The sequence below is a fragment of the Sarcophilus harrisii genome, chromosome 1 (assembly GCF_902635505.1).
Source record: "Sarcophilus harrisii chromosome 1, mSarHar1.11, whole genome shotgun sequence".
Classification (NCBI taxonomy): domain Eukaryota; kingdom Metazoa; phylum Chordata; class Mammalia; order Dasyuromorphia; family Dasyuridae; genus Sarcophilus; species Sarcophilus harrisii.
In genome coordinates, this window is record NC_045426.1 from 254123475 (window position 1) to 254150343 (window position 26869).

Below are 26869 nucleotides of genomic sequence, written 5' to 3' on the forward strand. Positions count from 1 at the left end.
CTTGTGCCTTAGTTATTTGTAAAAAGGATAATTGCATAATTTAATAAGGTCATTTTGAAGCTCAAATGAAATAATGTATATAAAATGCTTTGAAGCAACAAAATAAAAACATGAATATGTTCTAAGATCCATCCCCCCAATGCAAAAAGTAACACTTGTAATTTACATTATCATCCTCATTTAAAACTACCGTGGGATTGGGATAATACTTTAGTTTTATATGGTGCTGTTGTTATTCCATGCCCCATTTATAGAATAAAAAAATTAACACTAAAAATAAGGAACTGCCAGTTTAAAAAAAAAAAAAAAACTCTTCGATGAGAATGGGATAAAATGATTAATTCTCATATTAGGGAGCAGAATCTATAGTCTAATATAGCAGATGCCAAGAAAAGGTATTTTCAAGTTTCCTTATAAAGTCCACTATGTATATAGATGCCAAAGACTAAAACTTCCTGTCTTACTGTTCACAAAAGTGATAATTCAGTTTGCTTGGCTACAGAAAACGTAAATAAGATAGTATTTCAGAATTTGGGTTATTCTCTTAACAAAACATACCTTGTTAAGTGCTACTTGTAAAGTAGTGATAAAAACAAATACACCTGTTTACACAGCTTCTGTTTCAAGGGTAAGACCTTCTGCTTAACATCACCTCACAGTGATCTTCCACTAGTCAAGTGAAGGCCTATCTGCTTCAAGCTACCTGAAATTTGATTTGTGGGAAGAACATTTCTAAACCCAGCAAGTGGCTCTCTTTTCAAGTCAGGACCTGTTACACAAACATTTGTCATTCAAGCAAAACAGGATTTCCAAGTAGGCAATAAGCTTCTAGATACCTGAGATCACCATTACAACAGGATTTCAATTAAGTTCTACAGAATCAAGTAGGTATTTTGCGGGGATAACTTTTCCTATGGCTAGTGGAAATCATCTGCAAAAGTTCATTGTTAAAACTCAAAAACTAAAAATCCAACACCATTTTGTCGTCCTGACCAACTCAGCACTTGAAATGTAAATGCTCTGAACACTGAGCTCTTGAGTTGGTATTTTAAAATCTAAACCACACGTGAATCTGGCCACCCAGAAGAAAAAAAGCAGCTAACAAACTAAACAAGAGAAATGAGCAGATAAAAATCTTAAAACAGCTGTTAGTTACGGCAGGAATTTCTAACCTTTTCAAGAGATTTCTTTTTTTCCCATTTCCTGGAAATCTTGAGATCCCTTGGAAATAAGAGTAGTATGTCAAGACCAGAAAATAATGTCAGAATAGTGCTCCCTTCTTCACTCCTCTACAGAACAAAATGGAACCTTGAAATTGAACAAGTAAAGCATTGTAATCTAATGGATAGGGACCGTGGGTTGAGACTACTCACCCCATTCACAGAGATTTCACTGAGGTGCAGAAGGTATCTCTCATAAAGAATTTCCAGAATGATGAATACAAACAAAAACACCACTTGTCACTCAGGTCAACCTTCTTACCCTCAGCTGTACGCCACCATCCTAAAGCTGATTCTTAAAAGTAGGTACATATAAAAGCATGAAGAGAGAAAACATTTGAAATGCTCATTATTTTAATGGTCAATAGCTTCTGGCTGGCTCTGGATGGTACAGTTAAACAATATACTTGAAAGGTTCCCCCCTCCCCCAAAAAAGCATTTCACACCCCCCTTTGATATAGTTTGCTTCCATCAACATTCCACTGCTCAATCAGACTTCCACAGCCTAGAACATGTCTTGAATCACTGCAGATCCATATCTTAGTGTAATGAGCTGAAAATCCCTTGTTGTAGCAGTGATTTTTGTCTTACTCTGGAAAATAATATATTAAACCAAACACCTTCCCAGTCTCCACTGCATTTCAGAGGAAAAAAAATGTTACTGTGGAAATCTTAATACACTGTTGTCTTTTGTGGCGGTTTTTTTTTCTTCTTTCTCTCTCCCTTTTCTACTGAAATCATACAGCATAAAGCTCGTAAATCTTCTTTACACAGTACACCAGGGCAGCGAGTGCTATTGTATTATGCAGTCTCTTTCTGTGCAGGTCATCCTTCCTCACCAGCACCACAGGAGTGGAGGAAGTGAGCGTATGCAGAGGCAGTCGGGAAAGTTTATAGGCATCATACTCCACTTGATACTTGCAGCAAGGGTCAAACTGCCAGGAGATTCCATAGAGGGTGCAACAGGCCATGCTCAGCACGCCAGCAGGCAGGGAGATGTAATGGGAATAATCTAAGGGAAGTGCCAACGGGGTGAAGAGGCAGGCACTGCCTGCCAGCACAGCTGTCTTGTGCAGGCAGTTCCCAACTGTGATCCATCGGGCAGTCTCATCGCCGATCCGGGTGGGCTCTATAACTATGTATTTGTACTGTGCCTCCAGAGCCTGCTCCAATTCATACTCAAATTGGTCTTGGGCATTCTCTCCATTGTAGATTTCATGAACGATGTAACACTCTGTGGCAGACAAGGTTACCCTGTTAAGGAGGAAAGATGAGGCAATTAAACAAAGAACCTGGTTTGCTTAATTTCAACAATGCCAGATTTGTAGTGAGGAGTTGGGAGGATGAAGTTTAGTTTAAATGTGAAAAGATCCAACACCTTCAACAAGCTTTCAGAGATACTCTAGAAAGAACTCAATGGAGAATCAGTGCATGGGGAGAGACAGAGAGGGGAGAAATGAACCCCAAAGTTTAGTTACACTTTCTTCTGCATTATAAATCAAATCTAGTTCTGCCCTGCTGTGATAAAAAAAAAAGTGGGATTCAGTTAAAATGCTGGGGAAGGGGACAGAAAGAAAGAATTCTATTTCTGCAAGGTAAACTTTTTCACACTTTAAAAAATTGTGCACAAAACTAAATTTACTATTATTTAAGGCATTACCCCAAAGGAGAGTTCTAGGCAGACAATCAATACACACTGATAAAAGTAATGTAAAACTGCCCTCACGTGCTCAAAGGAAGTCATTTTTGTCTCTAAGAACAAAGGGTACAATAGTACAATTTAGTAGTTAGTGATTGCGCACAAAGCAGCCTCCAGCAAGGAAGTCAGGAGACCAAATGGCTAGAACTCTTCAAACTACCTATAACAACAGCTCTACAGTCTTCTTTCTACCAAGGCCCAAACACCTGTTCAGTAGTTCCAAGGACTTTAAAAAAAAAAGGTTTGTTATCAGTGAGAATAGCAGAACCTTCTGGATATCCATGATAATTACTACAAATTTCATTTTATGTTTCAATTTGAAAGCTGCTTCTCTTGGAGAACTATAAATTCTGGATATCAACTAATTTGAATGTCCTGGTTTTTTGACTTCTATACAAGTCAGATGGTGGGGAGAGGAAAGAGGGGAGATACAGGAGAAGGTATTATCAAAACTTGGGTTAACAGAAATTAGCCAATTACTATCTAGTATTAAAACCCAAAAAAACATGTCCTAATAACTATGACTAGCAATCACTTATTGTAGGATATTTCAGAATCATCAAAACCGGAAAGGATCATCCTTTGATTAAACTTCAGTCCACTGCAGGAAATTCTCTACTCTTCTTTATACAGCAAGCAAATAAACAGCACCATGTTAGTTTCTAAGGGAAATTCAAGATAAGATCTGAGGGCACTAGATGGCGCAGTGGAGAGAGTACCAGCCCAGAAGTCAGGAGGACTCTAGTTCAAATTGGACCTCAGACACTTCTAGCTGTGTGACTTTAGGTAACTCACTAGACAACATTTCTAGCTCTATGACCCGAGGCAAGAAAGATATCTGATGGAGAAAAAAGATATCAAATCAACTACCTATTATTTTTTGAAGTCTTGTGGTGAAATCAGGAAAAGCTTCACTAAGTAGATATATATATATATGTATTTAAATACCTGATATTTATAGAGCTCTTCTATAAATTTTAGTTTAAATTTTATATTTATATATAAAATATATTAATTTTAAGATTTATAAAGCACTTTACAAATCTCATTTCACTTGATGGCTACAACAACCTTGAGGTAGGTGCTTGTTTGTGCTTATTCATCAACCCCTTTTATAAGGATGTAGAAATGGAGGCTGAAATCACTCATTTCTCTTCATGGCTTCAAGTTTCCATTACAACAGACACATCCAGACTGACAAGAATACAGCATAATGGGCAGCTGACATTCCACTGCTAGGCAACTCTGATTTTTAGATCTACTTGGTGAACAAAAACCTGCTTCCTTATACTTTCCACTCATTTGTCCTGGCACTTCAAAGCACAAACTACAAAGACTAAATGATTCCCCTTTGCCATGATGCCAAACTCATCATGTATGCTGTCACCCTCCCCCACCTAACTCTATTATGGGTTAAATTGTCCTCAAGGACTTCATCTCCAAATCACATGATTTCCAAAACTGAAAAGTGTTGAAAGCATGATCTGATCAACATATGTTAGTGAGAATTACTACTTTCTTTGTTCTGGGAACTACATTTAGAGTTAATACTGAGCAAGACTAAATTAAGCTTTTCTAGGAGGTAAGTCATGCTTATGCTATGATTTCATTTTGTTCCAACTCATCACTCCAGACCAAACAACTTTTAAATTAATTTCTACTAACCAATATAGTCACTATTTCTTCTCAACTCTTCATTATTATCTTTCTGAATTTTGATAAGCCTAAAATAAAAATGTAGGTACAGAACAACACAGGAACAAGCAACTAAAGACATATTGGTAGCAGCCTACCATTCAATCTAACAGTTTTGGGGTCCAGCTGCTCAATTTTATAATTGAGCTTAATTATGACACTATTGTAACCATGCCCTCATTTCTCCGTCTTGTCTATAAGAATAACCATTAGATTTTGTCAAACACCTTGCAGAAATGAGACATACTATTTATAACTGTTTCCTGATAACACCAGTCTATAGAGTGTTGATCAAAAAAAAGATAGATAGCCATGATTTTAATGTACCTATGTTAGCTCCTAGTGATCACTATTTTCTACATGCTAATAAGTAATAAAGATTGAGCTCTTAGCTAAGATGGCTTAAAAAAAAAAAAAGTATTATCCAGTAACAACAAAAAGGTCATCTGGAATATAACCCTTAAACCATACCAAAAGTTCTAGAATAAAAGCTACTCATTTTCCTAGTTAGATATGTGTGAAGACAGATGTCTCAAACTTTCTAAGTTTGCTATTTAGTTTTTAAAAATATAATATTTGGGGAGGAGAGAATTCACATTGCCTCCAGAAAGCCATCCTTTATAACAAAGAATTTGATATTTAGTTTCCCCCAAGCCAGTTCAATTCTTTTCCCCTCCATCATCAATAAGAAAGCAATTACAATCTAATATTACAGGATTTGTAAACTGGGACTGTCAAAGTACAAAGAGAGAGGGCAGGTACTTGTGATTTATTGAAATAGATTTCAAATGTTACTCTCAATTAAATCAACTTTTTTAAAGGCAGAAATTGGCCTAAGGCAAAGTTAGTTTTAGGTTACTTACAAGCTAATAAGGGTAAACAACTTATTAACTTTTCCCACATGCTAAAATCAGAACGAAGAGTAGTTATTAATGGACTGATAATTGCTCCTAAAAGTGTCCTAGCAGACAAAGCTGACACAGGACGTAAACTCCATTAGACAGGGGTAGGAGAATAAAAGGTACAAAGCTGGCCTATTACAATAAGAAGCAGTAGGTTTGGGTTGAGTGTGAGAGCCTAGAAATAACCCTTTTATCCCAGGGAATGAAACTGATAATTAATTTTGGCTAAAATAGGCTAGTCCAGTCTAATTAAATTGTGTAATATAATTCAATTTTGTATACTCTAAAGATGGTAATCATGGGAATTAACCAAGAGGTATAATAACTGCTGTGCTTTGAGGACAAATTAGTTCCCTGAAGGCAGTTGGGGTACATAAATATGATAGGACTGTAAAAATACTTCAATTTATGTGTTGCCAACACAGCTTGTCCATAGTGCTAAAACCAATAGTTCTAAGAAGCAGGTAGAAGTCGTGAATAGAAGAGAAGTATATGAAAACTAAGAAATCTCAAAACCTAGACATTTTCTCTGGATTTTCAAATGCAACAGCTAAAAAAGAAAAAGGAGAGGAGAAGAGAGCTAAGAAAGTAAAGAAAGAAAAGTACTTTGTAAAGAAAAAGAAGTTGCTTCAAATTTAATTCTGTGACCCACTTAAGAATATTAAGACAATGTTCAAAATCCTAGCACTCAATGATTTAAAGGTTGAGAATCAAGAATCATTATCCCCCTAAGAACTTCTTTGGTCAAGAACTCTCTGTACAGTCAAAGAAACAAATGTTTCACATATAGGTTTATTAAGATGTTCTGACCAATATCTCAACTTCTCCAAAAGAATATAGAATTTAATTTCTTCTGTAATCCAGTTTAAAAATTTTTATGCATTTTAGAATATTACCCTGAGGCTTTTAGGCAGTCTATTTAAATAGTCACCAAAATTTAAAAAAAAAAAAAAAAAAAAAAAAAGTTAACTCCTATGGCTCTTCAAAAAGAAGAGCAATCATTCTGAATAGAATAAGAAACACTGTTTATTTTTTCTAAGACTACAAATTGTGATGACCACTCTAGCACCCAGGACACCCCAGAATCAGCCAAAGTCAGGATAAGCAAAGTCCTTACTTAGTCTTTATTCTTGGTCTTTAGATGCAGGATTGAAAAGGATGGAAGCAGAATCTCCGAGACCTCCTTTTCCCTAGTCTGCCACAAAGAGTGACTCTGGCTAGTCTTACTCCACCCCCTAGTCTCTCCTACATTCCTCTGTATACACCAATCATTGAGCCAGTACAGATAGTGGGAAGGACCATTTTCCAAGCATAAGCCCATAGAGTATAGTCCAATCGGTATTTAGCCTAAAGTGCTCAGAGGTCCTGACCTTAGTGCATGGACTCAATAGTTTCAGCCCTCTACAACAAATCAAAACCATGTACCTGAAATCATGTAATTCTCTTGCAAACTAAACATCTCTGGGCAGTCAGTTCTCAGCCCAATCCCATTTTCCCCTAAATTCCCTGCCACTTTTTTCTATTCCTGGTGAGTAGTTTATCTCTATAGCTTCATATGCAACAACTATTTTCCTGTCTTGGTTAATATAGAAAAGTAATATAAAAGATATTGACAGAATTACTTCCCTAGCCCCAATTCTGGTATTCTGATTACAGACAAAAATTACTAGAAAGTAAATCCTATTTAGCATACATAGATATGTGCATGTTTGTATGCATGTATGTATTGCTACCTAGCCTTAAATATTGACTGGGAATTGCCTCAAACTGAGACTCATTGAAGACCATAGTTTAAAAAGGCCCAGGTCTCCCACAGCATCCAGAGCCATCCCCTGTCGTCCTGATTTATATCTGGCCACTAGACCCAGATGACTCTGGAGAAAAAAGTGAGGCAGGTGACCTTGCCCAGTCCTCCCTCACTTAAATCCAATTCACTTGCATGTCATGGTCTTCTTTGAGAACGAAAGACAAACAATATATGTACACATATATAATCAAATGCTTCAAAAACAAATTATCATTTCAAGGCAAATAGAATAGAAGCTGTATCCTGCCATCATGCTTTCTTCCTCAGTCCTTCAAAAGCACTATGGGATCCATTGCTGACAATATAGATCATTGTTTGCATAGAACCAAGACACAGGATTTATGAAATGTGTAAATGTCAATAATGCAGTTTTTAAAGTGAATCTGATTTATATTTAAAAGGTCACAGAATCTCAAAGGTGAAAGACATAAAATCCACTGAAATGCAGCCCACACCAGAACAATGATATCCTCTACAACCATCTCAACACGAATGAAAGTCATCACCTCCTTGCGGGAAAACTGGGACATTGATGCATTGTTGGTGGAGTTGTGAACGAATCCAACCATTTTGGAGAGTAGTTTGGAACTATGCTCAAAAAGTTATCAAACTGTGCATACCCTTTGATCCAGCAGTGTTACTACTGGGATTATATCCCAAAGAGATTATAAAGAAGGGAAAGGGACCTGTATGTGCATGAATGTTTGTGACAGCCCTTTTTGTAGTGGCTAGAAACTGGAAACTGAATGGATGTCCATCAGTTGGAGAACGGCTGAATAAATTGTGGTATATGAAAATTATGGAATATTACTGTTCTGTAAGAAATGACCAACAGGATAATTTCAGAAAGGCCTGGAGAGACTTAGACGAACTGATGCTGAGTGAAATGAGCAGGACCAGGAGATCATTATATACTTCAACAACAATACTATATGATGACCAGTTCTGATGGACCTGGCCATCCTCAGCAACGAGATCAACCAAATCATTTCTAATGGAGCAGTAATGAACTGAACTAGCTATGCCCAGAAAAAGAACTCTGGGAGATGACTAAAAACCATTACATTGAATTCCCAATCCCTATATTTATGCACACCTGCATTTTTGATTTCCTTCACAAGCTAATTGTACAATATTTCAGAGTCTGATTCTTTTTGTACAGCAAAATAATGTTTTGGTCATGTATACTTATTGTGTATCTAATTTATATTTTAATATATTTAACATCTACTGGTCATCCTGCCATCTAGGGGAGGGGGGGGGGGGGTAAGAGGTGAAAAATTGGAACAAGAGGTTTGGCAATTGTTAATCCTGTAAAGTTACCCATGTATATATCCTGTAAATAAAAGGCTATTAAATAAAAAAAAAAAAAAAAAAAGAAAGTCATCACCTCCTGAGGGCAGCCTATTCCATTTTTGGATTATTACTATCTAAAGACATTTTCCTTCTCTTTAATCAGGTCTAAATTTACCTCTTAAATGACCAGCAGGATGAATACAGAGAGGCTTGGAGAGACTTACATGAACTGATGCTCAGTGAAATGAGCAGAACCAGGAGATCATTATATACTTCAACAATGATACTGTATGAAGATGTATTCTGATGGAAGTGGATTTCTTTGACAAAGAGACCTAATTCAGTTTCAATTGATCAGTGATGGACAGAAGCAGCTACACCCAAAGAAAGAACACTGGGAAATAAATGTAAACTGTTTGCATTTTTGTCTTTCTTCTCAGGTTATTTTTACCTTCTGAATCCAATTCTTCCTGTGCAACAAGAGAACTATTTGGTTCTGCACACATACATTGTATCTAGGATATACTGTGACATATTCAACATATATAGACTGCTTGCCATCTAGGGGAGAGGGTGGAGCGAGGGAGGGGAAAAATTGGAACAGAAGTGAGTGCAAGGTATAATGTTGTAAAAAATTATCCTGGCATGGGTTCTATCAATAAAAAGTTATTATAAAAAAAAAAAAAAACTACCTCTTAAAATTTCTATCCATTGTTTCTACTGCTGCTATTGTCACAGATCAAGTCTAATCCTCCTTTGACCTAAATGCCTTTCAGATACTTAAAGACAGTTATCAATCCCTCTTCCCTTTGCCCTGATCTTTTTTGAAGATTAATCATTAAATTCTTCGACCAATTCTACTATTCCATCCCATGCTCTCAAGTTCCTTCCTCATCCTATTTGTCTTGCTTTGAATTCATCTACTTGACAGTTTCTACCTGAAAAGTAAAAAAACCTAGAATCAAGGAAGGTTCAGCTTAGCTGAGAAAGCCTTCTAACAATGGACTCCAGCAGCTCAGAAGCTGAACAAGTATATAGGAATGATGCTCCAGGAGGAATTGACCCAAGCAGCAGAGCTTGAGGCATGAGAGGCAATAGAAGTACCACACCTGAAAAGAGATGTCTAAAACTACCTGCGGAGAATTAACCTAGACCTGAGTCGTAAGCAAGATTTCTTATGCCGCTTCTCTTACAAAATATACTACTCCTCACCTCCTTGAGCCAAACAAGAGGAATACAATGTGTTACCAGGCTTGTAAAGCCTTTCAGATACCCATAAGTTCTGTGGCTCATTCTGTAGCTTACTGGCCCACAAGATACAAGGGCTTGGTATCTCTTGCCCTTCTTGAAAGGCTGCCTGGAGTCCTTACAAATCTCATCACACTCTCATGCTATTATTGCAGGCTTTTCCTGATCCCAATTAACTGTTAAGTGATTTCTGTCTTTTGAAATTTTGCATTTCTTTATATCTACTTTGTATCTACTTCCTGGGATCTATTATTCCTGGAGTCCTTACAAATCTGATCATACTCTCATGCTATTATTGCAGGCTTTTCCTGATCCCAATTAACTGTTAAGTGATTTCTGTCTTTTGAAATTTTGCATTTCTTTACATCTACTTTGTATCTACTTCCTGGGATCTATTAGGCTTAATTCCTTGCTTTTCTCCACCCATCTCAGGAGTCCTTGAGGGCAGACTGCTTGATTTTTGTCTTTGTGCCTGTCTCCTTCCTGGTAGTAGGCCATGTTTGGTCAATCAACTAGCTTTCCAGAATTTTATAAGGGACAGTAAAGATAAGTCAACATATTAAAGCCAAGGAGAACAAATAATCTGTCAAAATGTATTTAAATCAGGGTTACAGTGCATGTAACCACCCATTAAACCCACATTTTAAAAATTCTCTGCCACTACTAACAAGGTTGATTAGGATTGCAAAGGCTGCCAAGATCATACTGTCTGTTGATTCAGCTTTGAACTGCTGATACTGATTTTTCATCTTGCTTTAGCTAATAAATGAAATAATTCCATTGCTCCACTGAGGAAGCTATTTCTAATTTCTAGCCAACATCCAAAAAAACTATACACAATACTCTTTTTAAAACACATATAATCTAAATAAATCGCCAGAAAAAATCAAGATGCAGTTAAAACATTGCTTTACACTTTCCAAGTACCACCAGCCAACTTTCTCCCAACCAATAGCTAGTTTGCAAATAAAACATGGAACATGCAATAACCATATCTTGTTCCTGGAAAGTGGCAAATAAAAAGTTTAAATCTTTAGGCTTCTCTGACCAAAAAAAAAAAAAAAAAATCTTTTAACACTTTAAATGATATTGTCAAATGATTTTTACTACAGATAAGAAATGTATATTAAGAATCACTCCATGATTTTCAGTTCTTTGTAACAAACATCTACTATATGTACAGCTGTAGAAACGTCCATTAACACAAATATCTTGTGACCCCTCCCCACCCCACCCCCACACCGGTCTTCACTACCTGACCTTAATCAACGAAAATCAGTTTTGGTTAAACTCCCCCCCTCTAATCAAGTCTATGTTACCTAAAAGTTTTTACCTTTGGTACAGACCTTCCCACACCTGGAAGTCTCTCCATTTCACTTCAATGCCTTTTTAAAAATTGATTTCTTCCATATGGTTTTTATGGCCAAAACATAAGTAGGACATCAGTTCAATTCATTTCTACTGTCACAGGGATATTGTTAATTCTTAATTTTTTCCATTCATGGGAGAAATGGGGATGGGGATGATTTACATGCACAAATATAAACAACTTTCACACTCTTTGTAAAGTTCTTAAAAACATCTAGTTAATTCTGAAATCTGCTTGCACTTCCTGAACACTAAATGTAATCCAATTCAAATAATGGCAAAATTTATCTGAGGGCAATGTCAACTTGGAAATGAAAATTTCTCTTGGAGAGACTTACATGAATTGAAGCTAAGTGAGTGAAACTAGCAAAACCAGGAGATCATTGTACACAGCAACAAGACTATACCATGATCAATTCTGATGGACAATGAACTGATTTAGACCAGTTCCAGTTGTTCAGTAATGAAGAGAGCCATCTACACTCAGAGAGAGGACTGTGGGAACTGAGTGTGGACCACAACATAGCATTTTCACTCTTTCTGTTGTTGTTTGCTTGCATTTTTGTTTTTCTTCAGGTTTTTTTTTTTCTTACTAGATCCGATTTTTCTTTTTTCTTCTTCTTCTTCTTTTTTATTATAACTTTTTATGGACAGAAGATATGCCTGGGTAATTTTTTGCAACATTATCCCTTGCACTCATCTCTATTCTGACTTTTCCCCTCCCTCCCTCCACCCCTTCCCCCAGATGGCAAGCAGTCCTATCTATACATGTTAAATATGTCACAGTGTAGCCTAGATACAATATATGTCTGCAGAACCGAACAGTTCTCTTGTTGCACAGGAAGAATTGGATCAAGGTAAAAATAACCTGGGAAGAAAAACAAAAATGCAAACAGTTTACATTCATTTCCCAGTGGTTCCTTTTTTGAGTGTAGATGCTTCTGCCCATCATTTAGATCCGATTTTTCTTGTGCAGCAAGATAACTGTATGGATATGTATATATATTTTGGATTTAACATATATTTAAACATGTATTGGAATATCTGCCATCTAGGGGAGGGGATAGGGAGGAGAGGAAAATTTGAAATAGAAAGTTTTGTAAAGGTCAGTGTTGAAAAATTACCCGTGCATATATTTTGTAAATAAAAAGCTATAGTAATAAAATAAATAAATGAGGAAAAAAATGAAAATTTCCCCAGGTAACCTCCACAAAGAATGTACTTTAGATAAAAGAAAGAGAAATCTGTACATATGGACCAAGTTTCTTTACATACAATTGTCTCTGTATGACACATGACTTTGTTGTCCAACTTATCTATTCTCTTAACTGTAAGCTTCAGGGCAAAAAATCTGCATCTTTTCCCCACCTTCTAAACTTCCCACAGACCCAAAACACTCAAGCAAATAGAACTCAAGTATTTGCAAACATCTACAATATAAAATGAAATAAACCTGTGATATGAACAATAGAATATTACTGAAAGCAGAATTATTATCAATTGGTGTCCCAGAAAAATTAGAGACCATGAGTCAGTTTCTATTAAGTAAGCCTGATCTAAACTCACACAGAAAACTGGTCCTCATGGGGAATTGAACAAACCAATGATCAAAGTATTCATATTTTATGTACTGCAAGATTAAAAACCAGCAAGGCAGGAAGTCATGTGGTATAAAGCCCAAAATATTAACAATTCAAACATTCCTAGCAACTGTTACATTACTCCAAATATCCCAATCTTCCACTCTTTAAAGGAACAAGAGTACAGAAAAATATCTTTCTGTTCTTTCCACTGGCAACTACTGTGACCAAAACATGCATGGCAGCTTACATGCTACTGAAACATGAGCAGATGTTGGGAAATGAAGGGGATTAGGAGAGGGAATGTCAAAAGTGCTACACACTGGTATTATTCCAGCTCTGGAAGGTCTGGAAAAGGACTATTAGTTCCCAAGAACTAGGGACCATGTCTTCTGTCCATAACCTTTCCTTTCCAGGCACATATAGACTTTAAAATGATATTAAGATGTTACAAATGAAGATCTGCTAACTAAAGGCGATAATGTCACCATGGATCACGAGTGAAACTGGGAAGGAGACACACAATAAGGCAGTTGGGAATTTATTTAATCACCAGAACACCTTCTGAAGGGGGAGGTTCTACCCATCTTTTTCCTTTACTCAATTCTTCTTTTTGTTTTAATTATTTGTTTGTTGATTGAAGAACAATAACCTTCCGGTAAGTTGACTGGTTATAAACTAAGTTAAGCTTGACCTTTAATATCCAGATTCTTCACTTCTTTAATTTTCAGCTTCCTGAGCCCCCAAACTTGCAATTGGCTGACCATTCCCATTTCAGAAATGTCTGATTATACCTAAAAAAGCTTTATGATTTTTTGGTTAGATACGGGATGGTTAGAAAAGGTACATTTTACACTAGGCAGCAGTTTTTCAAATAAATTAAGAAAAATTTTTTTATCTCACAAATTGGTGAGACACTTCTCTAACCCCAAAGTAAAACGAACCCAAGCTAACCTAAATGACACATCTAACCCCAGGAATCTGAATAGAGCAACAGAGTTCCTATTTCAGTAAAGTATGAATCTATCCTTTGGCTTGCTAAGTAGAATACAATACGGAACTTTTCAAACATCTAAAGGCTTGGGATTTAATCCTCTATAGTCATGAGCAAAAAATATACTTGATGTCTTTTCCAAATCAATCATGGAAAAAATTCTACCACAAAGCTACTTATAACAGTTCAAAAGTGTCTCTCTAGAGATGCCAGGCTAGAGATCTTAAAGGTGTCTTCCAACTTTAAAATCTACAATTCTAAAGTGAAAGATAACTATCAGGACAGAAATACACCAACAAAGGAACATGAGCCAACTTTCCTAGGACCTGCCCAGTGTAGTTTTGTTCTTAAGAGTCCCTGAATTTAATGGCCAACAGATTCAACTTGAGCAGTAACCTAAAACTACCATTTTACCATCTAAATCCAAATCAAATCAAAGAGTTTTGAATCAGTCTAGCAGGTTCCAACAAGGAAGAAGTAAAGTCCCTGCTAAATAATGTGTGATCGGGTGTGAGTAGAACAGTTCCAGCAAAATCCTTGCCTCCTAAAAGATATTATTTCTATACCATGGACTCCTAAAGCAGTGGAGAATATATATTGGGAGGTTTATTTTTTTTAAAAGAGACCTCAGGCTTAGTAAGGAAATGACTTTAACCCTGGAAAAACAAAAATTGAAACCACCCTAGAGCCCCATTTACCTACCTACAATCTACAACATTGTAGGCTTTTGAAGGCTCATTATAAGTAATAGCTGCAATAGCAGCAAAAAAGAACAGGGCAAAGAAAATCCATTTTTAGTCAACTATAAAAAAGGAACCCCAAACAAATGACTATACTCACATTCAAACCATCATTGATGGAAGTAAACTCTTAGGGCCCCTGCGTAAGTCTAAGCAGCAAACATAGGGAAAGTAGAGCTGTGATCTGTTCCAAGTTGGCCCATGTATTGCAGAACACACAGATACCTGCACTGTTCTGTCCTAGGTGTGCAAGTTTGTTTCAAAGACTCCGACGGAACAAGTGGCATTCTGTTTGGTGCTCTTGCAGCCAGTGTGCTGAATTTTAGACAAGAATTCAGGTTACAGCTCAGAGTCTGCTGTTCTTCATTATAAACATGGTTGAATCCCTAGATTTAATGGAATATGTAAGAAGGAATTATTAAGAGTCCAACTAGAGTGAAGAACAAAGCAACATGCAAATAAAACCTGTCATTTCACTATTTCCACCCCTCAATTACTCTCTAATCAGAGTAAATCCAGAATCTACAGACATTGTAAATGTGGCTTGAATAGCTTCTCTCAGGTGTACCATGATGGATGTACAGAACCTCTATCAATGATACCATATATGGAAAGTCAGCCTTTCCATTCTAAGACAAACTTCAGTATTTGCAACTACTAATTATCATATTAGGTTTTCCCAGTCTCTATGCCTCACACACTAGACAGTGTTTCTTAGGAATTACAGCACAAAGCCAGAAAGGTAAATGCAGCAAGTGGTCTTAAAAGTGAACAAGAAATTTAGAGCTGTAATTTTAATCAGTGTAAACCGGACATGGAACAAAGTCATTTAAAAGAGTCATAAATAGTCTACTTCAGTCATAAGACCCAATAACATGCAGCCATTATAATTTATGGTGGTGTGAAATCAATTAGTCTACCTTGCTGTGCCAGAGCAGTCTTCCCACCAGCCAAGCAAGATCTGTAGGTGTGCCACAGAAAGCAGCTGAGAAGCTAGATCTAGATGGCAGTGTTATGTTTCCACTCCTGCTTCTTGAGTGGGAGGTGGATCTTTAGGGAAGCTGAGATCTGGTGAGCTACTACCCAAACAAAACCTAATTAAAAGTTTACAAAGAAAACTTTAAATAGGTGATGTCAGCCAAAACAAGTTATTTTGGAGGAAAAAAGCACTAAATGAAACCAGAAAATCAAAATGCCCTGCTTCTAGGAGCCATACGTTATTCTGTTACAACTGTTACAATTAAGTCATTGGTTTTGAATGGGTTTTTTTCCCCTAGATTCTTGATTTATTCACAGGCACAAACATTCTCTACTGCACTTTGGCAAAACTTACAAAAATCAGTCAAGAGTTTAAAATCCTGACAGTGACATAGGAAGATGGAACACAGCACTTCACACAGTACTTTCTATTATTTGCATATATTTACTGAGGGTGTTATTCTTTTTCATTGATTCCTTTAAGTTTTCTAACCTGATGCATATTACAAAAGCACAGGGGATGTGAGTATTTCTATTTCTAATACCAAGCATCAAAAAAGCTCTTTGACTTCTCCTCTCTTATAAGCACTAGTAAATACTATCAGAACAGCAACATAACACTGCCCCCTCCCCATCCCATTCCGGTGATGAGCAAAAATTACAAGTACCCTCCTCTCCAGCTTGTTTTTTTCCCTGTGATTGATTTAAAGCAACTCAAGATAAATCTCTCCTTTCCTTATCAACTACATCACCCCCGACTTAGGAGTAAGCACGAGACACATTTCTTTTGTTTAAAAATACACACACACACACACACACTCACGACTAAAAAGTTCAGTTTTCCCAAAGCCAAAACTGTTCCATAAAGCAAGCATCAAGAGTAGTTAAGGTTCTTCCGGAGCAGCTCCTTCTGAGAGATTTCTGGGGGCAAAACTCAGTTTCCCCTGACCTTGTATGACAACTTGGCCGCAGAAAAAAGGAAACGCTTTTCTGCCGCCCACTCGAGCCCGGGAGGGTAGGAAAAGGTCACTCGGAAGGGCGACCTAGCCAAGTTCTAAAAAAACCTCGGCCCCGGCTGGGGAAGTGGGGGGGTGGGGGTGGCGGCACCTCTGTTCACGCGGGATCCACATCTGGAAAGGGTTAAGGTCTGGCCCGGTAAACGTGCACACTCGCACTGACCTTCCCGCGACTGACCTGCTTCTGCCACTGGCTCCTTTCCTCCGGCCTCCCCACCCCCAGACGACCAGACCCACATGCGCACTCATACACCCGCGAATGCACACTCACAACACGCACGCCCCCCGCCGAGCGCCCCTCCGCAACCACGAGGGGGATGGGCGAAAGGGGGCAGCGTACCGCCACACGCGGGGGCTTCGCTCCAACCCTAGGGCCCAGATGGGATTCTGGCGCCCGCTCTGCCCCCGGGTCCTCTCCGTACTGTCCGGGCAATACGCGGCCCGGACTTGGGCCACACTCGCCTCCAGCGCCGCCCACCCCACCCTGCGAGGCGGCGCACCCGGGACTCCACGGGAAGTGCCCGAGGCCGGCCTCCGCAGCCTGGCTCTCCTCCGGCTTCTCTCCTCGAGCCCGAATTCCAGGCGCCCCTCAGAAGGCAGGCTGAGGGACCGAGCGGGCGGGGGAAAAGGAGGAGCCCAAAGAACTGAGGGAAGGGCGGGAGAAGAGGCCGGCGCCGCGGCCGCCGCAGCACCGCTCGCTTTCCTTTGGCTTCCCAAGCCCTCCGCCACTGGCCCGCTGGGAGCGGCGGCTCCCTTAAGCTCACCTCTCTCGGGCACTGCCGCCGCTGCTGCCCGGGCCAAGGCGCCTCCTTCCCCAAGCAGCCATCTTGGAGACACTCCGTTCGCAAATGTCTCCGCCAAGGCGGCCGAGGGGAATCGGGAGGACTGAAGGGAAATGTAGTCCGGCCCTCGGCACCGGGATAGCCGAGGTGCGGAAGCTTGGATCAAACGAGAACTACAACACCCACAGTGCACTGCGTCACCTCTCCGAGCGGCTTGCTCGCAAAATGAGTGGGAAATGTAGTCTCCACCCTGAGAGAGGAGGGCCACAAGAGGAGTAAAGGCGTCTTTCACACCTAGTGCTTTTTGTTAAACTCATCCCTGCTCGAGGTGAGATTCCCGAAGAGTTCATATGTAAAGGTTCAGCAAACGCCAGCACGCCACTGGCCCCGAGAAAGAGAACTGAAGGGACACGCGGGAAGAGCCTGTAAGTCCCAGAATGCTGTTGGGGAGGCGTTCCTCCTTCCCCGCCCCCCTCGGTCTCCCGCCTCTCCCGCTTCCACGCTGCAGCCAAGGCGCCTTCTCCGGACTAGGCCTGGCAGCCGCTAATAGCGGCGGACCGGGCCAAGGAGCGCCCCGCCCCTTCCTGCTTCTTCCCTCCCGGCTGCGGCTTCGTTAAGGACTCGACTCCCCAGTTCCCCGCTCCTACTGAGGCGGGTCCGGCAGGCTCTGCCCGAGAAAGGCTCTGCCCGAGAAAGGCTCTGCCCGAGAAAGGCTCTGTCCTTCACGGGCGCCTTTACGTGCTAAGGTCATTGAGAGGAGGGAAGCTGCATCCAGCCGGCCGCCCCTCCTCCCCCCCCCCTCCCTCCGCTCGTCCCTGCGTACGCCGTCTCCTCCTCCCCCTCCCCGCTCAGCCGCATCTCCCCTCCTTCCGCTCTCCCATTCATTCACCCGTCTCCCCTCCCTTCCACTCATCCATTCAGCCTCCCATTTTCTTCTCCCTCCACTTCCTCATTCGTTCATTCGCCCCTGCCCCCTTCTCCCATTCCCCTCCCACTCGCCCGTTCATTCGCCCCTCTCCCCTTGGCTGCGCTCATTCATCCCTTCTCCCGTCTCTCCCGGCAACCCGAATCCCAGAGAAAAGAGCCAAAGTGGCAAAAGCGAGTTCTTCACTTGGGGCGAGTGCGATGCCAGACAGTGAGCGACGGGAGCTTCGGAGGGAACACAATTTATGTAGGGCATTAAGGCAGAGGGACTAGTCAGATTCAAGTGGGAGAGGGAGTGGCCAGGCTGCAGGGGCATCTCTATTTCACTTGGTAAATTTTTTTGCACAAGGATCAAAAAACCATAGATTTTTGGAAACCTCAGGAGGAGAAAGTTGGGGGCATTTACAAAATTAGTCTGAGGCAGAGGGTGATGTCTGGTCAGTCTCAGGCGATTCATAGGTCCGGTGATCGGGACAAGGTCCCGTTCAGTCAGCTGAGTTTGACGCTGTTCCCCTTCACCCATCTGTCCATCCATTCATTCTCCCTCTCACGCATTCATCCAGATACTTATCTTCCCTCTACACACTTAAACATCCCCTTTCAGTCACCGATCCAAACATAGGAAATGATGAAGACAAGGTAATAGGATGACTAGAATTAAGAAGGCTTGGGAAAGGCTTCTTTTAGAAGGTACATTTCAGTTGAGTCCGAAAAAAGCCAGACCCATGTCCAATAGTGTTTTGTTTCTAAGAGAATAAGAAGGCCGGCGTCACTGGACTGAAGGAAGTGTGTGTAGTGTCGAGTCCTGAAAGAAATCAAAACCCTGATTTAAGGAATAAAGCCATTTCTTTCTCTAACTCATTTTACCAAAGAAACTGAGGCAAACACAAAATGGAATTAAATGGCTTGCCTAGGAGTCACACAACCACCTAGCTGCATTAGTTGGGCTAGCAATAAATAATAAATTAGTTCACTGGCCTTTCTCAATGACTAAAGCCCTGAGTGAGAACCAACAAGGTCTTTTAAACTAATTGTGTCTGAAAGTACATAATTTGGACCTCTCCCAACCTTCATACACCGTGCCAAAAAAGTAATGTTGAGGTCCAGAAAGGAGACCGCAAGAGGGTTGCAAGGTATCCCAAAGGAATTTGCAGGTTTGAACGCATCTTCTAGTCAAGGGGCAAAGTTTATCGTAATTGTAACGCCAATTGAAGCAGGTTAAGTTCCAAAAGGATTTAGTAAAGAATGAGGAGAAAGATAAATTGTGTATCTGCCAGTCCTCCTCTGGATGGGCTTCAGGATGGGGAGTTTAACAGCCCTTTCAGGATTTACTTTGGCACAAACTGGCCAGGCCTGACAGACTTATTTGTTTCTCCTTGCTTGTGACCAGTGAAAAATAGGTTTTCACAAGGAATTGGAGAGCATTTTTCCCAAAATGAGTAGTGTAAGCCAAAGAGAAGTTTCCACTGGGTTGACCTGTGGGATTAGAAATCGGTATGAAGGTATTTGAAACCACTGAGAAGGAGAAAGAGTGTACCCCTTTCTTTACCAAGGACTTTTCCTGAAAGCTGTGTAAGAGAGCATAGGAGTCAGGGAGCTGAGGAATCAAAGGTGCCATAGTCAAGGTCAAAAAGGCAGCAGCAAGGGCAGCTGAATCTGCACTTGTTTCCTTTTTTGTTACTGAAGCCCCCTGCTAGTGGCTGCTAGGGATCTACTTCTGACCAGCAGAACAAATCCCTTCATGTGAGAGGAGACTCTTAGACAAGACTGAGAGACAGTTGCACTCTCTTGACTTCTCTCCTCTTCCCTCTTGTCTCGGATTTATTTCATTCCTAATTCACAAGCCACATCTGCATCAGTAAAACTGATTTGCAATTCCTTCAGGGGTGTTCTAATTCACAGCTTTCGGAGAATTGACTTGCCCCTTCACATTTAGACATGGTCCTTAACACTTGGCCTGAAATGAATCCCCCTTCCAGCGTTCTTTACAAAATAACAGAAACAAAGTCTATGCACAGCTTGCAATAACTGTAGACTTTCCCCTGAATACTCAAGGGAATTTATTTATTTATTTTGCTGTCAAAATTCCCCTTTCTTTTCATATAGCCCCATGGCATGTAAAACATGAAAGGCATATTTAGAGTCAGTATAGATGTTCATTCTTGTTCCTTTCCTCAATTCTAAAACTGTGAAGGCAAAAATACTCTCAACCAGGTGGGGAATTAGAACCTCCAATGGTTGGCATAGAATGAACTTAGAGACTTCCTCAATTAGAAGAGCCATGGCAGCCACTGTTCTAAGGCAAGAAGGTCACCATAAAGACATCAAGTTTCTTTGTGAAGTAAGCAAGGGGTCCCAGGAACTGAGTCAAGCCCCTTAGGGACCTGGCTCTGCCTTCCATCAATGTACATTGTAAAAGGCTTTAGGTAGGGCTAAGGATGGGGCAGAGATTAATTTAGCTTTCAGGGTCTTGAAAACCTTGGCCTGATCAGGGATGCATTCCAGAGGAATTGTGTCAGGGCCTTGAATAGAATCAAAGAGGGCCTTGGCAATAACCAAAGTTAGGTATAAAATCCAGCCATGCTCAGGAAAGTACACAGCTGTTTCTTTAAGGAAGGTGCTGGCTACGCCCAGAGAAAGAACTCTGGGTGATGACTAAAAACCATTACATTGAATTCCCAATCCCTATATTTATGCCCACCTGTATTTTTTATTTCCTTCACAAGCTAATTGTACAATATTTCAGAGTCTGATTCTTTTTGTACAGCAAAATAACGGTTTGGTCATGTATACTTATTGTGTATCTAATTTATATTTTAGTATATTTAACATCTACTGGTCATCCTGCCATCTGGGGGAGGGAGTGGGGGGTAAGAGGTGAAAAACTGGAACAAGAGGTTTGGCAATTGTTAATGCTGTAAAATTACCCATACATATAACCTGTAAATAAAAAGCTATTAAATAAAAAAAATAATTAATTAATTTAAAAAAAAAAAAAAAAAGAAGGTGCTGGGAATGGTCAGATTGCTTCCTCTTTGAATAAATGGGGGGTGGGAGTCAATTAATGGCCGAAATACTTAAAAGATTGATAGGCAATGTGGGCCTTTAGACAAAGAAACCATCACCTAGGAGATCAGAAAGTTAAGGGTTTTTAAGGCTATAGCCAGAGAAATCTTTTGGATTGGATTGTAGATCAAGATACCATCTACATCCTGGATAGCCAAGGCCTGTCAAAATATGTGGGGGCTGTCATGGAAGCCCTGAGCTACCTCCATGTTATAAACATGGCTATCCATGTTAATTGGTGGGGGCTACATTCCCTTGGATTTGCCCCTTCAAAGGCAAAAAGCAATTGTCTTTATGCAATAATATGCAAAAAAAAAAAAAAAAAGCATCTTTAAGATCTAAAGTAGAAAACCATTGTGTGTCCCTGGGATACTGGTATTGTGCTCATGGCTTCTACTGACTACTTGCTCTGATTATAGAAATTTGCTATAAGAGGAAAGAGCAAGGACATGATATAATAGCATCAAAACAGGTCCTTCACAGAATAAAGCATCCTTAATTCTGTCTGACAACCAATCATGCAATAACAATTCCACCTCATAGCCAGACTCAGGAATAATCAGGTGGGAAACAAAGAAACAGAATTGGGAAACTGAGTCAGAAGAATCCCCCCTTGAGCAGAGACTAAGATTGTCCTCCCAGCTCTTGCCCAGATAAGACGTCCACCTGTGACAGTGCAGGAAAGCATCCTTCTGAGTAACATGGCATTTCTCTCAAATAATGGGTTAAAATTCATCCTGGTGCTATGGATCAATCATTAAACAAATTTAGTTTAGAAACTATACTTCCTAAACAGTCAAAATTGTCAGGGCTGATGACCTTGCTTACCCTGATGGTTTCAAGAACACTGGCAAGCTTACAAATTAAGAAAAGTTGACAGAGACCCTAGGGAAAGGGCTGAACTTGCTGTTGCCCACAAATATTCTTAGTGTTTTCATGGGCTGTGCTGTGGGGAGCCAGCACTAATCTACAGGTGATAAGGCCATAGAGGTGATAAGGCCACATTCCTAGGACTACCTTAACCTTGAATAGGCAGATATCTAGGCATCTTCTAATCACATCCTGGAGCTTCCTACCTGACCAAAGACACCTGGTCAGCTTATCCTTTGGTGGGAAACCAATCCTTTGTCTAGGACCCCCTCCCTGTACTGAGTTTGCACAACCCTGCTTCCTTTCCTATTGCTATAAATACCTGTACTATTGCACTCATTAAAACGAGGCTTGATCAGATTATTTTGTCTTGCCTCCGTTCTTCGCAGTCCCCTGTCCCAAGCTCTTGTCTCTCTTCTTCCAGGGTCTACACTCTGCCTCAAGGGCTGAGGCACTGTGCTATTTGATACCTTCCCCCACTCTGAAGAAGGAAAAAGGTGCTGCATACCTTCATATTTAAAGGTGAACTGATAAGGCTTTTGCCTCATCTCTCTTGTTCCACAGTAATTACCAATTTTAGATTTAATGTGATGACAATAACTCCAAATAACTTAGTTAAAAATTTTAGAATTTTTCTAATAGCCAAATAGTTCTAGCTGTAATTTCTAGCAAAGGTGAAAATACCCAATTCCCTAAATTACATTTACAAAATATAAAATGGGATTAGCAAGGCAAAATAAACTTTCTTACCTTCTTTTGGTTGTTCAGTTTGTTCTGTGCCCAAACTGTTATAGCTTTGGAAGTTCTCTGGGAGGATTTCTAATCCCTTAAATCTCTTTCCCTAGGGAGAAAACAAAACTATTTTTAAAATTGAGATATAACAGATTTTAAAATTGACTTAATTTTAGTTCATGAGAGGCCCTAACCTCGAAATAAAATCTCTGGCATCCTAGAGAGAAAGTGGAAAGTCTGGGCATCCCCATTCAATGAAAATTTACTGCTCAAGAGCTGAAGAGGACCCAAATTGGGAGAAAGCCTTCTCCCGATTGTTTGAGGTGTCCCGGCTAGAGGATTGAGGAAAAAAATGAGGGATTTACCTTGATAAGGAGGGGATGAAGCCAGGGGAAGACAGACTCTTCCTATATGGGCCACCAAATTTTGAGGTTCAGAAAGAAGATCCCAAGAGGTTGGGATCACAGACCAGTCTTTTGTGGTGTCTCAAAAGAATTTGCAGGCTTGAACCCATCTCCAAGTGAATGGGCAGTTTGTTGTAATTGTAACACCAACTGAAGTGAGCTAAGTTCCAGAAGGATTTAGCAAAGAACAGGAAGATAAATTTATAGGTCAAATTTGGAGACCAGAGCTTCATGTTACTTATTTGCTTATTTTATGGCTTACAGATAGGTTTGAGGGGTGGTCTATTCACTATTGTTTCAGGAGCTTGGTTATAACTGATCATGATTATCTATCTGACAGTAATGTTTTTGGACTATCCTAAGGCCAGAAGACTTTATAATTACTGACAGACAGATTGTCAGAACAATACCACTTTAAGGTCAGGGGACTTTAGGATTACTGCTATATTTCCCTTAGAGTACCCCCTTCAGTAAGACACTTCTGATTGGTGGACATTTTAATAAAGAGATGGGTTAAGGTTCCCTCAGCAAAAATGAGTTCTCTCTACCACTTGAATTTTAATTAAGAGGATATTGGGTGAAGTTACAAAGGTGGACAATAGCAGCATGGAGATCCAAAGTAAAATAATAAAATTGAGACTCCAGTTACTTGGAGTTTACCTGAGTAACACGTGGAGGTAATTACAAAAGCATGATGGTTAGCCAAGTTTTTACAGAATGTGAGTGAAGAATAAAGTTATAAGGATAAGGAGTTTAGACTCACACCTTATGGGAAGAGAGTAAACTTTTAACAGCTTAATGAAGTCTTAGAAATAGAATTAAAATCAGTTTTCAATTTTGGACTTATAGCTCTCTAACTACGTTTCTAGTCATACTCCTATCCAACTGTCACTTCACTTACTAATCCTCATCTTTCTTGACCTCTCCATAGCATGTTGTCTCTATTGACCACCTCCTGCATACTTTCTTCAGTGAGTTTTAGTCATGTTGCTCTTTTTTCATTCTTTTACATTTTCTGACACCTTTGAATTTTCTTTGGTGTATCTTCATCCCTAACAATGGGTGATGGGAGAAGCTAAATGACAAATCACTCCATTACCTTTGCCACAAAATCCCCTAATGTGGTCAACAGCAAACAATATGTATACCCCAAGATTCTCTTCTAGCCCCTTCTATATCTAGACTGTCTTAAAGAATCCATTGATTCCCATGGGTTTAATTATCATCTTTATTATTTTTTCTTTTATTCTATTTTTCCAAATGCATGCAAAGATAGTTTTCAACATTCATCTTTGCAAAATCTTGCATTTCAAATTTTCTCCCTTCTTCCCATTGTCCTTCCCCAAGATGGCAAGCAATCCAATATAGGTTAAACATGTGCAATTCTTCCAGACACATTTCTATATTCGTCATTCTGTGGAAGAAAAATCAGTAATTATCATTTTTATGCAGATGATTCCCAAATCTGTCTTTCCATTTCTAGTTTTCTGAGGGCCTCTCAGGCATCTCAAATAGGATTTCCACAGGCATCTCATAAAGTTAACATATCCAAAATAGAACTCATCTTTACTCCCCTGATGAATTTTTTCCCTCCCAATTTCTCTATGTCTGGGAAGGGCATCATCATCCTTCTAATCTCCCAGATTTGCAATCTTAAGAGTTAATCTTGATTTCTTACTTATTCTTACCCCACATGTCCAATTAATTTCCAAGTCTTGTCAATTCTACCTATATACCTTTTTCATCCATCCTTTTGACTCACCTGGTCATCACCCTAGTTAAGGCACATATCATTTCTTATGTAGACAATTGAAATGACTTTTTCATTGATTGTCCTGCCTGAAGTGCCCTGTCCCCCTTTCAATCTCTCCAACCTTTAGCTGTAATTTTCTTGAAGGGTAGGTCTGACTATATTACTCAACTCAACAAACTTCAGTAATTCCCTATTTCTTCCAGGATCAAATAAAGTTCTTAAGTGGTTTTCAAAACTCTTCATGCTTGGCCCTTTTCTACCTTTCCAGTCTACTTACATTCTGCTCCATTCTATAATCTCTATGATTTAGCTGATGAGGTCTTCATTGTTAGGTGTGGTTAGCAGAGGAATCCATAAAAATTAATCTCTTAGGTCAGTGGTTCTCAAAAGTATGATCTAGAGAATCCTAGGGATCTCTGAAACCCTTTTAGAGGATCTACAAATTCAAAAATAGTTGTTTCCAATATGGTAAATGTCTATAAATATAATCCAGATAAACAAAAACTCTTTGGAGAGATCCTCAATAATTTTTATTAGGATAAAGATACTGAAAACAAAAGTTTGAGAACCACTGTCTTAGGTAAACAGAAAGAAGGTTCTGATAATAGAGATCAGTTTAGTTTCTTGGTTACATCCTCCAAAGGTTATCTAGTTAGAAATCTAAATTTCCCTATAAAACAACTTATGGCCCATGGCTTTGCTGCTACATTCCTTTGGATCAGTCCCCCACACCACTCTGCCATGTGGTGTCTTTTTCCTTCCCCCATGTCATGTGGCATCTCCCCTAATTCCACTGTGCTTCCTAAGCCCACTTCTCCTTGTAGCTAACTCTTTTAGGATGATAAGGGCATCCCAATCTCATGGGGTGCTCCCTTTCTACTGGGTAATTGTGCGATCCACTGAGGAACTTGTCTTTCATATGCTCTCCCGTTCTACTTTATATTTACCATTCCCAGTATCTATTGTATCTCTTCATTTTGTCTGTAACTTGTTTTCCTAAATAAATCTAACTTTTGCCAAAGAGAATGGCTATTGTGAATTCTTCATGTGACTGAACCCCAATTTTTGGTGCCTGCCATCATCTCGTGATAAACTCCACATCATAGATTACATTGATAGGGTATAGCGTATAGAGGAAAAAGCAGTAAAGACGTCGTCACCACCACCACCACCACCTTAGAATGCTTCTGTTCTAAGAATCTGTCAATGATTCTAAAGTCTTTTGTTTTTAGAATCAGTGATCCTGAAATTTTTCCACTTTAGAGTGCTTTTGTTCTAACAATCTGTCCCTCAATGATTGTAAAAGGCTTCTGGCCTAGGACTATGATAATATTTCTTCCCTTAGACTTTAGGGAAGATACATTTGTGATCCTGAGACCCTCTGACCGTAGAGTGCTATTGTTCTGACAATCTATCAATGATTCTAAAGTCTTTTGTCCTTAGTCCTACTGGACGATTCTACAGGATTATTATCCTAAAGAACTGACAGACAGATAATCTGCTGGTCAGTGATAACCAAATTCCTGAGACAATAGTGAATAGACTCTCCCTCAAAATTACCTGAAAGCCATAAAATTATCAAATAAATAACATGAAGCTCTAATCCAACTCTATCCTATAAATCTATCTCCTTTTTCTCAGTTTCTTGCTAAGTTTTATTTTGTATAGACTTATATATGTGCATGCTATCTCTCTGCATAGAATATAAAATCAATTACATTTTCATCTTTGCATCCCATTGGGCCTCCCACATAATTGGATCATGATAAATGTTTATTTGATTGATCCATATACT

At 39.5% G+C, this 26869-nt stretch overlaps 2 protein-coding genes across 6 annotated transcripts in view; both read right to left on the reverse strand.

Moving 5' to 3' along the window:
- Positions 1-1556: 1556 nt before the first annotated feature.
- TMEM11 (transmembrane protein 11) lies at positions 1557-17512 on the reverse strand. Of its 4 annotated transcripts, none has more exons than XM_012542855.3 (3): positions 17308-17393; positions 14650-14935; positions 1557-2474 (listed from the first exon to the last, which is right to left on the reverse strand). In XM_012542855.3, coding segments are annotated over exons 2-3 (519 nt in total). In that variant the 5' UTR covers positions 14652-14935; positions 17308-17393; the 3' UTR covers positions 1557-1957. The 4 variants fall into 4 exon arrangements, with proteins under 4 accessions (XP_012398309.1, XP_031796287.1, XP_003761627.1 ...); XM_031940427.1 differs by lacking the exon at positions 17308-17393 and adding an exon at positions 15470-16599; XM_003761579.4 differs by lacking the exon at positions 14650-14935 and having other exon boundaries at positions 17308-17512.
- A 1467-nt stretch (positions 17513-18979) lies between these two features.
- NATD1 (N-acetyltransferase domain containing 1) overlaps positions 18980-26869 on the reverse strand; it is a 115262-nt gene continuing 107372 nt past the window's right edge. The window contains exons 4-5 of one of the 2 annotated variants that reach the window (XM_031940436.1): positions 22936-23026; positions 18980-19054 (exon numbers count right to left, since the gene is read on the reverse strand). In XM_031940436.1, the coding sequence (XP_031796296.1) occupies positions 18996-19054; positions 22936-23026 (150 nt within the window). In that variant the 3' untranslated portion in view covers positions 18980-18995. The remainder of the gene's footprint in view (positions 19055-22935; positions 23027-26869) is intronic. The other variant, XM_031940444.1, reaches the window with a different exon arrangement.